The sequence below is a fragment of the Lottia gigantea genome, assembly GCF_000327385.1.
Source record: "Lottia gigantea unplaced genomic scaffold LOTGIsca_117, whole genome shotgun sequence".
In the NCBI taxonomy this organism is placed as follows: Eukaryota; Metazoa; Mollusca; class Gastropoda; family Lottiidae; genus Lottia; species Lottia gigantea.
Genome location: NW_008707167.1, coordinates 745,433 through 760,777, shown reverse-complemented (window position 1 = coordinate 760,777; position 15,345 = coordinate 745,433). Strand labels below are relative to the sequence as shown.

General features: G+C 32.9%; 2 protein-coding genes across 2 annotated transcripts; one reads left to right on the top strand and one right to left on the bottom strand.

Moving 5' to 3' along the window:
• Positions 1 to 1,378: 1,378 nt before the first annotated feature.
• Positions 1,379 to 2,146, top strand: LOTGIDRAFT_171634 (hypothetical protein; the record flags this gene model as incomplete). Its single annotated transcript, XM_009047839.1, has 2 exons — positions 1,379 to 1,559; positions 1,878 to 2,146. 2 exons carry the CDS (start codon positions 1,379 to 1,381, stop codon positions 2,144 to 2,146), a joined length of 450 nt encoding a protein of 149 aa, XP_009046087.1.
• Positions 2,147 to 2,486: 340 nt separating this feature from the next.
• Positions 2,487 to 5,008, bottom strand: LOTGIDRAFT_171633 (hypothetical protein; the record flags this gene model as incomplete). The annotated part of the gene is made up of 2 exons (XM_009047838.1): positions 2,487 to 3,403; positions 4,438 to 5,008. 2 exons carry the CDS (start codon positions 5,006 to 5,008, stop codon positions 2,487 to 2,489), a joined length of 1,488 nt encoding a protein of 495 aa, XP_009046086.1.
• Positions 5,009 to 15,345: the final 10,337 nt, after the last annotated feature.

Here is a 15,345-nt window from a genome sequence, read left to right as displayed (position 1 = left end):
TAGCACTATTAAACCAGCAAGATATTTAATGGTTGGTTTCAAGAACTTACCAGACTCTCAGACGAATAACAATAATTTCTTCAGAGTGGCAAATGAACCAAACTCAAGATCCTATAATCCATAAAGTTCGAGTAAGATTAAACAACGATAATCATCCTAACCAACCTTTAACAATAGGATTATAATGAATTGTATAGAAACTATGAAAACATGTGTGAATTATTTGGTAATCCACCTCAGTTTGAATATGCAGCAAAGATGGGATGCTGCAGACACTAACAAGCTTCATGCCATTAAGCCTCTCCTAGGAGACTGGCCCTCCTCCTATTGTGCTAACAGGAGAAATGAAGTTGTTTTGTGTCGCTCTCGTCTTGGACATACTCACCTCACCAACTGTTATCTGCTCAAGCGAGAGCCTCAACCAGTCCGTGAGCACTGCCAGGTCCGCCTGACAGTGAAACACATTCTGATTGAGTGCAAGCATCTCAAACCTTTGAGATCCCAGCACTACCGTGCTGGATCTTTACATCAACTATTTGCGCAACCTTCTCTTTATGAGAAGGTTGTGGCTTTTTTAAAAAAAGCCGGTCTTTATTTTAAATTTTAAATAGATTAGTCATTGTTTTACATATTTTGTTTGTTTTTAATACCACCATGTGGTGTATTACCTGTGATATTGTTTTTAGTGTTTTTTTTGTAGTCATTAAATGACTGTTTCTGTGATATGGTTTTTATCGTCTTTTTATGTTATCACTATGTGACCTTTCTGTGATATTGATAGGTGTTTCATTGTTTTAGTTTTTTCATTATTTTAACGTATTCTGGAGCTATATAGCCCGTTTGGTGCTGATGCTCCTTAATGCATTTCATTTCATTTCAGTTTGAATATGTAGATTTTGCACTTAACCATCCAATCTTCTGTTTTGATCTATCAGCTCACCAAGAAGATCTTTTCAAAACAGGAGTCAACATAAATAATCATATTGAAAAACACAAGGAGATGTGACCGGGTAATGTTTACAACTCGAAGAAGCAAAACTTTTAATTCAAATAGCAGGTAGAAAAATGATAAGAATTGAGTGAAAAATACACCCTTAAAAATGAAACCAGAAACTTTAGTTATGAAAATAATAGAAGCTATTGAAACAGCTTCCCCAACTGTAACAATTTTCAATGGTAAAAAAATCAGTATAACTAAAAAACTTATTGATAAATATAAATATTGTAAAGTCAGAGACGATATAGATTTAGAAAGAATTGACGCGAACACAAAAGAAGGTGGATTTTTACCTCTCCTACCTTTGATATTTGGTGGTATTGCAGCGGCTGTTGGAATAACAAAAACCGTCCTCTCAAAGAACGCAGACACAATTTAGAAATGGAAAAGGAAGCAAAGAAATTAGCACTTGCAAAAAAAGGTTCAGGAGTGGCAGATATATTAGGTACAGTTAAAGAATTTGGAAAACGATTTGGGGAAGAAACCAAGAAAACTGTTAAACAAGGATTAAATAAATTAGTAGATAGTATTGACACAGGAGAAGTCAAAGTCAAACATAAGGGTAATGGAATATTTTTAAAAAACATACGCACTGGAGAAGGAATATATCTTTCAAAGTATAAAGGAGAAGGAGTTATTTTTGGAACAAATTAAAATAATAAAAAATGGGCAAAAACTTTAATCATTCAGAAATATTTCCTAATAACCCAATGCTCATGTGTATATCCAAACCGATTGAATATCGTGGTTCTGTTATAATTAGGACCTTAGATGATATAAAACGTTATTTTTCAAACCCTAGCCCAGATTTATCAAAGAGCATTTCACCAATCGTTGATAATCAAGGTTTATTGTTTAGTGGATTTAGAATAATATTTAGTCCAACATGATGATGAATATGAAGTTGACGAAGTGGGTGATTATGCTGAAGACAACAATCCAATCATACAAGAAATAGACGAATTCGAACATATGGTATCTGGTCAAGGTATAACGTTTTTATCCGACAACAACGAGGAACTACTGAATAGATTACGAGTAATATTAGCGGCAATGAAGGAAGGTCATCAACCACACAGACAATTTAATGAAGTGAACTGTATACTAAAAAGACTCATACAGAAAGGTATTATAGATAAAAATGATTAAAAATGTCAAATAAAGAACAACTATTCGTCATCACCTCAAATAAATCAGACATTAAATTGTCTCTAGATTATGAGTACGAACTCGATCGCAATCAAGAATGTGAATGGGGATTAAAGTATTTCTCTGTATTTCAATTATAGAGAAACCATTTCAAATGACATATTTACCACTTTATTCCTTTATGATTAAAGATATAAATCTGGAAATCAAAGATGGTAAAAATAGGTTTATAGATTTTGGTAACTTCATTCAACTTCATTTAAAACAAAAAAATTAAATTAAACACTCTTCATTCTCTTCTTGAATAGTAAGGTAATCGAAATCATCAAATTCGTAGTTTTCATCCAAACTCATCATCTTTATCACTATAAGGATACATGATTTCTTCGCTGCCCGGTGCCTTTCTCTTAACGAGATTCAGATAACTTCTGAAAACTTGCATTTGTTTATCATCATCCTTTAGAATAACTACTCCATTGGTGAAACTTTTTTCCCATGGTTTCTTAAATTCATTCGTCACATCATGTCCACTAGCTAATCGAATATAATCTTCTACAGCTATCTTATCATTAGAGTAACCCTTAAACGTTTTCTTTTCTTTTAGAATACCATCGGAAGTTACAATGATATTGTATTTAACTTTTGGCGCTAAATATAAACCATATATAATTCCACCATCACCGTAATCATTCTTTCCTTTACAATAATCATTTTCGGACACCAACCCAGTTTCATTTAATTTATCCCAATTGCTAGAAGAAATGTATAAACTATCAGTATCTGTATAGCATATTTCCGGCTTATAAAATCCATCTATAACGTGAATAAAATTATTCATTATTTTTTTACTGTGAGATAATACGAATGACCCCAATTGACTAGGTGTTAGTCGTGTAGATTTAGGAGGTGTACAGTCAAATTCTTTTTCTTCTTCATTTATCTCAACGATATATTGAGTCTCATTTACTTTAGGATAGCTTTTGACGTGTGAATCGAAGTTGGCTTTTAAAGTCGCTTCACTCCATAGATGTCTCGATGTAGTTATATCCTTCTGAATAGATTTACCATACAATGAATTACCTAATAATTTCATGCAATTACTACCTACGATATTACCTTCTCGTTTATATTTATTTCTTAGATCTATCAAAATTAAAATATAATCTCTATATTCTTCGTATACTATACCATCTAACATTCTAATAATTCGTCCACCGGCTTTAACTATTTCTTGAATATCAACCGATGTTAAAACTTCTGAACAGAAACCATTTCTGAACCTGATTTTAGTGCCAGTTTCCTTCTTTGTTCGTAAAAGTAATTTTATCTTTAGCTGGTATGGGTTGAAAGAACATGTTAGTAGGTTATTCAAACCAGACTTTTAAAATAGCCGTTCTAGGTCTGAACTTCTGCTTAAAGAGCTTAACAAATTCTTTATTTTCTTCCGGTAGAAACGGTTTAGCACTTTCCGCTTTAGGATATTCGCTGTATAAATCCGATATGGCGGAAGCGTACAAACCGTTAGCATCCAAGGCCATTAGTTTAGTACATTTTATTTTTTTAAGTTTTGAATTAACTTCCGTTTTATCTTTTTTACTTTTACTATATTCTTTAAATTTCAATTATATTATCACTTTCACTAAACTCCTTTAATACATTACAAATTTCATCCATTTTGTTCGTTTCAAATGATTTTCGATTTGCCGAAACTCTTCCACCTTTAATGGATTGTCTGATAGAATATCTTATAAAAGGGTGTGTATGTGAGTAAACTTGTTCTACGTTTTCTTTTTCGGTGTGTTTTGGAACCATTCTAGTAGTTTCATACCATTCTTCTCCAACCATTTCTTTATGGTAATGATATAAATAATACCAACCCTTTAAAGATAAAAAAGGAGCCGTTAGATTATTGGAAATATTCTTTGTTATATTTTATCAAACAAGCTCCAAAACATAACGTATCTCTTTTAGCGTAAGGTTTCCAATTATCTGCGGTGTATTTTGCAATATTGACATCAGTGATCTTTCTCAAATTCATTGGTAGATTAGATGAATTTCCCCATGCTGCCAAACTAGATTTTTCATGTTGATAGGAACATATGAAATTAATATTTTGCAAATAATTAGAGTTGCCCATTATTTGTTTTTGTCTTTTTCATTTTTTTCTGTATATATTCATCTGTGAATGAATTAGTTAAAGGTAGAGACAGAATGCCTCTAGCTGTTATTAGTGGACATTGCGTTAGTTTTTGTCGCATTTTTAAGCACGATCCAGTTATCAAAACCGCTACCGTTATCAGAAATTAATGTTAATCTTTTTTGATCTATTTTTCCTAAACGTTGCAACATTTGATCGATGCAATCTTTACCCACAAATATTTCTACTATATTCATTAATTTATTATAAAATTCTTTTGGAACACTATCAGTGGGATTTAAATGTGGAAAGTTATGTTTTATTCTGTCTAACAGTTTTCTTAATTTCTCTAAATTAATTAACGTGCAAGAATAAGGAATGGCTTTATTCGTTTCTTTTTCGCTATAGCTTTCGCAATCCCATGCGTATAAACAATCATTGTGCATTGTTGGAAAAACATTTAGTTTTAGAGGTGAAACTTGTGTTACCGCATTATCATCTCTACAAGTTCTCCATTCGTTTTCATCGTAATTATCTTCTATTTCTGTAATGCCTAAGGTTTTGTTATTTCTTCTTATGAGACAGAAATGTGATTTATGTAAGTAAAATACCCAATCTAATTCCTTGGATACTTTCTTTCGTTGAAAATGTCTATGCTTGGGCATATAAATTTGAAAATAAGTATTAAATTTCTTATTGAATTCACAGATTCGAGCAGTTGTCATAACTCCTTTTCTGTTTGATTTTGAAAACCTGTTGATGAAATCTTGAAATTCTTTTGTGTAGTCTTTGTTCAAAAGACGATTTACGCACTTTACAAGTATCCATCGCTTGGTATATAACAATTTAATCCGCTATATTCATTTATATTTTTGAGTAGGGAAACACCACTACCCTTTTTTTATCTTTTTATTTCTTTGAAATTGTTTCTACGTAAAACGATTTTTCCTGAGAAATACCAATCAGAAGCATCCGATTTTACATCCACAGTTGCGAAGATATTGTGAAAAGTTTCGGCATTAAAGCCTACAAATTGCATGTTTTGTTTGTGTCCTCCATCTTGAATTATCTCCCCATCTAATTCAATTTGCCCTTTAAATGTTATAAATTTATCAGAGATAATCTTAATAACACTGGAAAAAAGTTCATTTGATATGAATGTTCCATCGTCTAAAATTTCAATTTTATTCATATTTTTTAAGCAACTATTTTTAACTAGGAATTTTTAACTTTTATTGATGATATTTCTACATCAAATTTATCTAAAATTTCATTAAATTCTTCTAATTCTTGAATGGTTATGTTCTTATCTTCTCTCGATCTTTCGAAAAATATGAATAATTTATTAAGATATGTATTTAAAATTTCTGTTTTCTTTTTATAATGTGATTTCTGTTTTGATGTAAAACCCAAGTAATCAATCCACAAGGGGAAGTTTGGACGGCAGTGAACGCGGCTAATACAGTTGGGACAATTATTGGAAGCATTAATCCACCGATTACGGCTGTTGCCACCGTTATCCCTACTGTTAGAACTGTGCTTAATGTTTTGAAAACAGTATCAATTCTACCCATGTTTTTCTATCATCAATAACAACTTTTACAGTAACAAACGATATTTGTTCTTTCGAATCATTAATCTTATTGAGACGAACTGAAAATTTTGGTTTTTCAATAGAGATTGATATATTAACATATACATCATTATCTCTTATTGCTAGTATTAAAAGTTTTTGTTTTAAATCACCTTGAAGAGTGTCTGCGATTTGATCCACGAAGAAAGGCTTTGCTTTATTTATCCACGCTGTAGTGTTAGGTTTTTTAGTTTCTAAAGATAAAGAACCCAATCCAAACTTGTTCGCCATTTTTATTGAGTTAAATTTATTATAATTTCTTCAAACTGTTTTCCTAAACTCAACTGATATAAAACTCAAAGTGAAAGCTGTCCACAAAACTTTTGTCCCGGTAATTGAATTTGAAAAGTAGAACATTTGATTGGTTTATTAGTCAATTGCATTATCTCTTCAGTTGGTTCTAATCCAAAATAATCGAAGAAATATAAGTTATTTGAAGTTCGTTTTGATAAAACCTACCTATGATTTGTTCTTTGTCTTGATCGATTAATTCATATGTTGGAGGTGATGTGGTGTTTACTTTATCAACGATGAATATTTCGTTTGTCCAGTATCCAACGTAACCTTTTTCGAATTTACTTTTATATTTGAAAATACGAACTCGATCTCCGATTTTAAATTTGGGTTTGATATTTAAATTATTTATTTCATTTTCGTAGTTATGTTGTGCGTTAATTGACTTTATAATATTTCGATTGTTGGTGGCTTGTGTTGGTGTGACACCTATATATGAATGAATTTTGTTATTGTATTCATCTACAACCTCTGGTAATATTTAAAGCCATTTTATGAGATTTCAATTCAGTGAACTTTTTTAATAAGTTATTTTTTAGAGTCAAATTAAATATCTCAATAACTACAGCTGTACCTTCATTATGCGTGCTGTAAATTTCAAACTCCAGAGATTTCATATTTTTGTTATAAAATTCACTTCCTTTATCTACCCACAGTTTTTCTGGATGTCGGCCAGATTGTTTCATAATCGTTTCAAATGCGTGTTTGACTGATAATCCTGTTTTGTTTTTCAAAAACATAACCCAAGCATATCTCGTATACAAATCTATAACTGTTAAGCAATATTTATATCCTCTTTCGACTGGCATACTAATTAAATTGGCTGACCTTATTTCATCTTTTTCAAACACTTAGTTTTTAGGTTTTCGAAATTCTTCCGCTAATCCCATGCCCAATTTCACCTTTGCTTTTAACAGTTTAATGATCAGAGCCCTTTGCATTCTCTCTTTGAAAGTTGGATTTGGAATATTTTCAAGTTCGATTATCATTTGGTTTGTCTGCTTCGTGTCTAAACTTCATGTCTTTTCATGTTTAAGCGTAGCGGCGTCAACTCTATTGACTGGTTCTTCCCCTGGTTTGGGTTTATCGTTTTCGTCTAATCGCAGATCTAACCTAGTACCTGGACCAGTGTAATTATGATCGGGAATATGTTTTTCTCCGGGATATTTTGCCTATGGAAATCCAGGAAGAGAACCCAATGATTTTTGTATATCTCCTGAACCAAAATAAGTTTTTGGAAGGTGAACGACAATAATTTTTATCCTATAACTTTAAAACCTTTTCCTTTCCTTTCTTCTAATCTCCTGTTTCGCAGATCTCTTATTAGTTGTAATTCTTTCAACTCATCAGATTGTTTCACTGCGTCGCTTATACTCTTTCCCTCTTCCGCCCCGGATGAAATTTGTTGTTTGAAACAAAGCTAGCTACTTTTGGAATTATTGTTTAACCTAGAGAAAATATTGATGAAAAGATATTGTCGCCCGAATAATCTTCGAATCTGTGTTGTTCGTGTTTTAGAATTAAACTCATCCTATTTTTAAATGAGTTGATTTAACGAAGAGATTGTGGTCCGTTTTTTTTCCAAAACAAGAGTTATCTTCCTTCTAGAAGTTTCGAGACTAAAAATAACATTATTTAAAACGAGGCTATTAAAAAACCGGATGTTAAGCGAAAAAAGGAAGTTTTTTATTTAAGGGTATTTTTAATATGCTTTTTTTGTTTAATTTAGGGTGAATAGGTTCTTTTTTAGGTGAAGGTTGATGGAATGAAGGAATTGATTGAAGGTGTTTTTAGTGTAAGAATTTATGAAATGAAGGGTGTTTAGGTGTTTTTTAATGTAAGAACTTATGAAATGTAGGGTGTTTATTTTTTTTGGGGGGATCTTTCAATATGGTCGCACTTTCCCCATGGAATGAAATGGAATGGGGAATTTCCCCATGGAATGAAATGGAATGGGGAATCCCCAACCAAGGACAAATCATTATGGAAGCTACCTGCTCTGAAGAAATCTACCTTAATAATTGGATCATCTAACCTGAATCGAATTACCAAAACCAGTTCAGACACCGAAATACATTCTCACCCCGGTGCCCAAATCCATCACATACAGTCAATCCTGGAATCATACGACCATGATCCCAAACCTACTACCATTATTCTTCATGTAGGCCTCAACAACCGTGATCAGCTACCAAAGACCTCCTTTAACCAAGCCCAGAAATTAATCGCCACATCCAACAAAACCTTCCCAAACTCCAAGATCCTCTTCACATGTATACCCATTTCAAATAAAATCTCAAAGAAAGCACAACAGAACCTCAGCACTCTCAACAACATGATGATGGAGTCCAGTATCAACAGCGCAACAATCTTACCACCCTACGAAGAAGAATTCGAACCAGTTGATAATCTTCATTGGTCTCCAGAAACAGCAAACGGCATCTATTTATTTTGGATACACCAGCTTCAAGCGTCGAGTAAGTCTTTAAACTAATTACTGGGGATAAAAATACTGAGAGGCCACCGCTAGGCCAAACTGTAGGCAACTTGAGCCGCAAAATTCTCACACCCCTTCAGCATTCAATCTTAGACCGTGGACTTAAGTTTATTCCCACACCAAAGATAGCTAACTTGAATTATCTCCGACCATCCATTGAACGATTTCAACGAAATCTTAGCTGCACATATTTTTTCGAAACCACCCCCCACGTGGTGCTAGAAAAATGTTTATTCCTAATTCCACGTGGACACCCCCTCAGGCCGCCATCCATCCTGAAATATTGAAAGCATTTGCGAGTATGAATAGCCAAACAGTGAACCTTTCCATAACATACGAAAAGCCTAATCTCACACGAGTGGAACGTGAAGCGTTAAATTTACTTAAGAAAGACGATAGCATTGTTATTAAAAAGAGTGACAAAGGTTCATGTTGTGTCATTCTGAATAGGGAGGATTACGTTTCAGAAGCAGAGAATCAACTGAATTATCCAAAACATTATGCCATTTTACCGAAACCAATTTTCAAAGAAACTGCTAACATGATTAATAATATTCTTGCCGATTTAGTCAAAATTAGTTATCTCAAACAGAAACAATATGACTATCTGTCTGCCAAACCTGATTGTCGCGAGAGACATTTGTACACTTTGCCTAAAATCCATAAAAATCCAACCAAGGAGTGGTTGATCTCGAATAAAATCCGCCCGATTATATCTGACTGTGGTAGTGTCAGAATACATTGATCATTTCTTACTACCTCTAGCATGTCAACATCGCGCCAAAGTTAAAGACACAACCGATTTTAATTTCTATCGACGTTTCTTCTATGAATACCAATATCGATAACACTACTGGTTTAACGGCAGTTCGTAAAGCTTTTAATAGAAACCCAGATCCAAACAGACCCGACGATGCAATTTTAAAGCTTTTAGAGATCTGTCTTAGTCGAAACGATTTCACATTTAATGGTAAAACATATTTACAAACTTCAGGGACAGCTATGGGCTAACGATTCGCTCGTTCGTACGCAAACCTTTTCATGGCAGAGTGGGAACGTGAGGTGTTGCCCCTCTGTCCATTTGACCCACTTTTTTGCACCATCCTTCAAACTAACCGCAAACGTGAGTGACAAAATCATAGACTTTATCAATACCACTGTCTTTTCGATTGTTTTCTCAAAACTGAAAGAGCCTGGGTACTCTAAACGATTTGTACGAAACATAAAAAAAAATTCCACCTTAGCACAGATAACAGCTAAAAAAGGCTTTATGCCGAAGTACCTCCAGGTTTAATGAGTGCTCCATGTTTGTCCAGTAGATGCAAAACATGTCCCTTTATATCAGAAACTCATTATTTTGTAAGCAGCTCTACGAATAAAAGGTACCCGATCCAGGAACATCTAACATGTGAACATTCGAATGTAATATATTCAATATCATGCAAGAAATGCCCCAAACAATATGTAGGAGAAACTAAGTATAATTTACGAACTCGTTTTAATGCTCATGAAATTAAAGAAAGACAAGCCTGTGTCTAATCATTTCAACCTCGACGACCATTCAATAGACGATCTCACCCTAATCCCAATTGAGCGCATAGAAATTGACTTGCCCGAAGATGAAACTACCAATTTCCGTCAATCTAGGGAGGTCGCCCATTGGATTGAGACATTGAATAAGGCAAGACCTATAGGACTAAATATTCACTATAATGTAGGCATAGCACCCTTTGTTGACACGTTCAATACAACCAGCAATCGAGCAAGCAAGATAGTTCATGCCCACTATAAGAGTCTTCAAAAGAAATTCCCCCATGTCTATAAGCAGAAAATGATAGTTGCATATTCAAAAAATAAGAACTTAAATGATAATATAGTTCATAGTAAACTAAAAACAATCAGTACATAACAGATACTATACTTCTCATTAGTTATGTACGACACGGTTCTATCCTCAATAGACAATATTTGACTGAATTGTCAGATTTTTAAAATTTTAAGCCTGGATTTTTAGTAATCATATTAGTAAATTTAATAGTTTTTTTTAGAAAATCACACATACTAGAGTCTAGGCTACGTTTACCCTACAGCTTTGTGCCACTGTGGGCAAATCAAAATTTCAAAGTTCTAAGCTGAGCCTATTTCTTTCTTTAGATCTAGTATCTTGATAATTGCAGTGAGACTTTGAACAAAAATGTCGAACATTTTCCTGAAAAGTACAAGTTTCACGTTGACAATAGACCTATCCTATATGATATGGTCATATTTAGATTTTCTTCAACATAAAGGCATTTTAACACTAACACTAGTGACTAGGACTACAGTAGATATTTTTAGGATGATATAAAAATCATCGGTAAAATGAAATGAAATGAAATTCATTAAGGAGCATCAGCACCAAACGGGCTATATAGCTCCAGAATACGTTAAAATAATAAAAAAAACTAAAACAATAAAACACCTATCAATATCACAGAAAGGTCACATAGTGACAACAAAAAATCCCCAAAAAAACGATAAAAACCATATCACAGAAACAGTCATTTAATGACTACAAAAAAACACTAAAAATAATATCACAGGTAATACACCAGATGGTGGTATTAAAAACAAACAAAATATTTAAAACAAACAATGACTAATCTATTTAAAATAAAGACCGGCTTTTTTAAAAAAGCCACAACATTCTCATAAAGAGAAGGTTGCGCAAATAATTGATGTAAAGATCCAGCACGGTAGATGGGATCTCAAAGGTTTGCTTGCACTCAATCAGAATGTGTTTCACTGTCAGGCGGAGCTGGCAGTGCTCAATGTACTTGCAAAGACAGTAGGCTACAGTGGCAATGACAAAACCATTGCAAGACATTTGCATGAATATTTTCAAAGACTAGGCCTATGATTATTTGATGGCTATAAATGTCACTTGCCTTGTTAATGTTATGAAAGCAAAGGCTTTTGAATCTTTGGATTGAATGATAGAGACTATTTATAGACTATATCTTACTCATCGATTACACACAAACTCATAACGTCGACCTTCAGATGGAATATTAATAGTAACTTTATCTAAGAACCATCAAGGACCTGTCCCAGTATTGTCATGTCCTATCTTAATTCTTTCAATCTTAAATCAGAAAGTCGACTTGGTACTAATACTATCATTATATAGACACGGTCATTCAACCAGAACTTTGAATAAACAAGGTGAAACAATAATCAATAATACAATGTATAGAATTTTAAGATAAAATCTAAGTAGTGAAAATGAGCCAGATAGAACTAAATGGTATCCATAAATTTTTAATGCTTTTATGATTTACGTTAGTTAGTATTCTGTTTATTCACGTCACAATCCGAGTGGCAATGAAGCGAAACTTGTTCTTGGTTTGAGCTGTGGAAATGTTTTTGTTGTAAAAACAATACTAGTGTCAATACCATCAAAACAAAATCAACACTTGAGGTATGCTTTTTTAAAGTATGGTTCCGTAGGTGCTCAATCAAAATAATTATTTACATTTCCCACCATTTTGTACGGGGCCCCTAAGGCCATACTTTTATAAAATGTTTCGTTTTAACCAAATAATTAATTCGTTTAAACGAAATAATTAATTCGTTTAAAAGAAATAAGTTATTCGATTAAACGGAATAATTATTTATAATATAATATATGACGTTATTTCGTTTAAACGAATTAGCATCGTAATTTTGTTACCTGGTTCGATACTTTATTCTTAGCAACTTAGGTCAAGATGTGAGGGTGGATCTACTTGATTGTCGTCAATTTGTTTTTTACATTTCACCTTGTTCTTGCTTATTATGATTTGGGGAAGGGAGGGTTTAATTCTCCCAATTGTACAAGCCTAGGGTGGAAGTTACACTGTCCTCTACTTCAATGGTATTGACGAGCGATCTGTCAGTCCTCCTTTTGAGAACATGTTGTCAAAGAAGAATATCAATCGAAATAACATAAGTCAGAAAAAAAATAGACCAACGTCATCCCCTTTTTATAACAAATTCCATCGTCATGATCTTCTGTTAGACTACTGTCACACTGTAATCATACTATTACTGAAATTAACATAATATAATCTAAATACCTCACACTAAATAAATACTGATGATCTTCTGTTAGACTACTGCCACACTGTAATCATACTATTACTGAAATTAACATAATAAAATCTAAATACCTCACACTAAATAAATACTGATGATCTTCTGTTAGCCTACTGTCACACTGTAATCATACTATTACTGAAATTAACATAATATAATCTAAATACCTCACACTAAATAAATACTGAAGATCTTCTGTTAGCCTACTGTCACACTGTAATCATACTATTACTGAAATTACACTAATATAATCTAAATACCTCACACTAAATAAATACTGATGATCTTCTGTTAGCCTACTGTCACACTGTAATCATACTATTACTGAAATTAACATAATATAATCTAAATACCTCACACTAAATAAATACTGATGATCATCTGTTAGCCTACTGTCACACTGTAATCATACTATTACTGAAATTACACTAATATAATCTAAATACCTCACACTAAATAAATACTGATGATCTTCTGTTAGCCTACTGTCACACTGTAATCATACTATTACTGAAATTAACATAATTTAATCTAAATACATCACACTAAATAAATACTGATGATCTTCTGTTAGACTACTGTCATACTGCAATCATACTAACTGAAATTAACATAATATAATCTAAATACATCACACCAAATAAATACTGATGATCATCTGTTAGCCTACTGCCACACTGTAATCACACTATTACTGAAATTAACATAATAAAATCTAAATACATCACACTAAATAAATACTGATGATCTTCTGTTAGCCTACTGTCATACTGTAATCATACTATTACTGAAATTAACATAATATAATCTAAATACATCACACTAAATAAATACTGATGATCTTCTGTTAGACTACTGTCACACTGTAATCATACTATTACTGAAATTAACATAATATAATCTAAATACCTCACACTAAATAAATACTGATGATCTTCTGTTAGCCTAGTGTCACAATGTAATCTTACTATTACTGAAATTAACATAATATAATCTAGATACCTCATACTCAATAAATACTGATGATCTTCTGTTAGCCTACTGTCACACTGTAATCATACTATTACTGAAATTAACATAATATAATATAAATACCTCACACTAAATAAATACTGATGATCTTCTGTTAGCCTACTGTCATACTGTAATCATACTATTACTGAAATTAACATAATATAATATAAATACATCACACTAAATAAATACTGATGATCTTCTGTTAGCCTACTGTCACACTGTAATCTTACTATTACTGAAATTAACATAATATAATCTAAATACCTCACACTCAATAAATACTGATGATCTTCTTTTAGCCTACTGTCACACTGTAATCATACTATTACTGAAATTAACATAATATGATCTAAATACCTCACACTCAATAAATACTGATGATCTTTGAAAAGCAGGATTAGAAGCCGGTGCTCAATCAAAATAATTATTTACATTTCCCACCATTTTGTAACCTGGTTCGATATTTTATTCTCAGCAAACTAGGTCAAGATGTGAAGGTGGATCTACTGATTGGCGTCAATTTGTTTTTCACATTTCACCTTGTTCTAGCTTATTATGATTTCGGGGAAGGGAGGGTTTAATTCTCCCAATTGTACAAGCCTAGTGTGGAGGTTACAGTGTCCTCTTCTTCAATGGTAAACCTTCGACCCATTTACGTTTTGCTTACGATTTGGTAATATTTTCGCGATCTTGAAAAGGCCTTCAATGGACAATTTACACATATTCTGTTAACTTTGGAAAATAAACTTGAATATTGAAAGATAGCTTGCCAGGCAAGGTAATATACGCCCACTGGCAGCTTTGAATTTAAATAAAAATATTTGGCAGTACAGTTACAATTTTCAGTATGAAATATTCAACTTTCAGTCAAACACTTCTTTTGAACTTTTTGAGGCGATACTGAATAATATTACCAAGTTTTGTCAAAATCCGGCAAGAATCGTGCCTGTAAGTGTTTCCTATCGACCTTGTTGTATTTAGCTGGTTTAATTTTATGGGGAGTGAAAATAAAATATCTGAGGCTGCAAAGTTTAGATTTGTCGCGTCACACCAAGGTTGCAAAAACATTTTGAACATCTTTGGAGGTGTGGAAAATCCCCCTTTAACAGGATCTTTTTTTTCTGGCTATATGCCAGCTGACAAATGTCGAAGTATCCATCAGAGGCTGGAATAAAGTCCGATGTTTCGGACTAAGGTAAAGTGTACAAATGCCTTTAACGACAATCATGTATGACATAATTCAGGGAATATTCAGTTGATTCTCTTCTTCTGAAATATAATACTTCCGGTTCAAGATGGCAGCATGGACCTTTATCACTCTTTTTTGATAACATTAGTATCGTCGTTCTTGAGTAGGTACAAGGCTTCACGCGATATCTACGAGGCTTCTTTTGCGTGATTGATACAAATTTGGCTGATCATCCTTGCAAAATCTTTCAGTATTTCTGGATGTATGAGTATGGCATCCCTGGCTGGGATGTGTAATTTTAAGTGACAGGAATGAT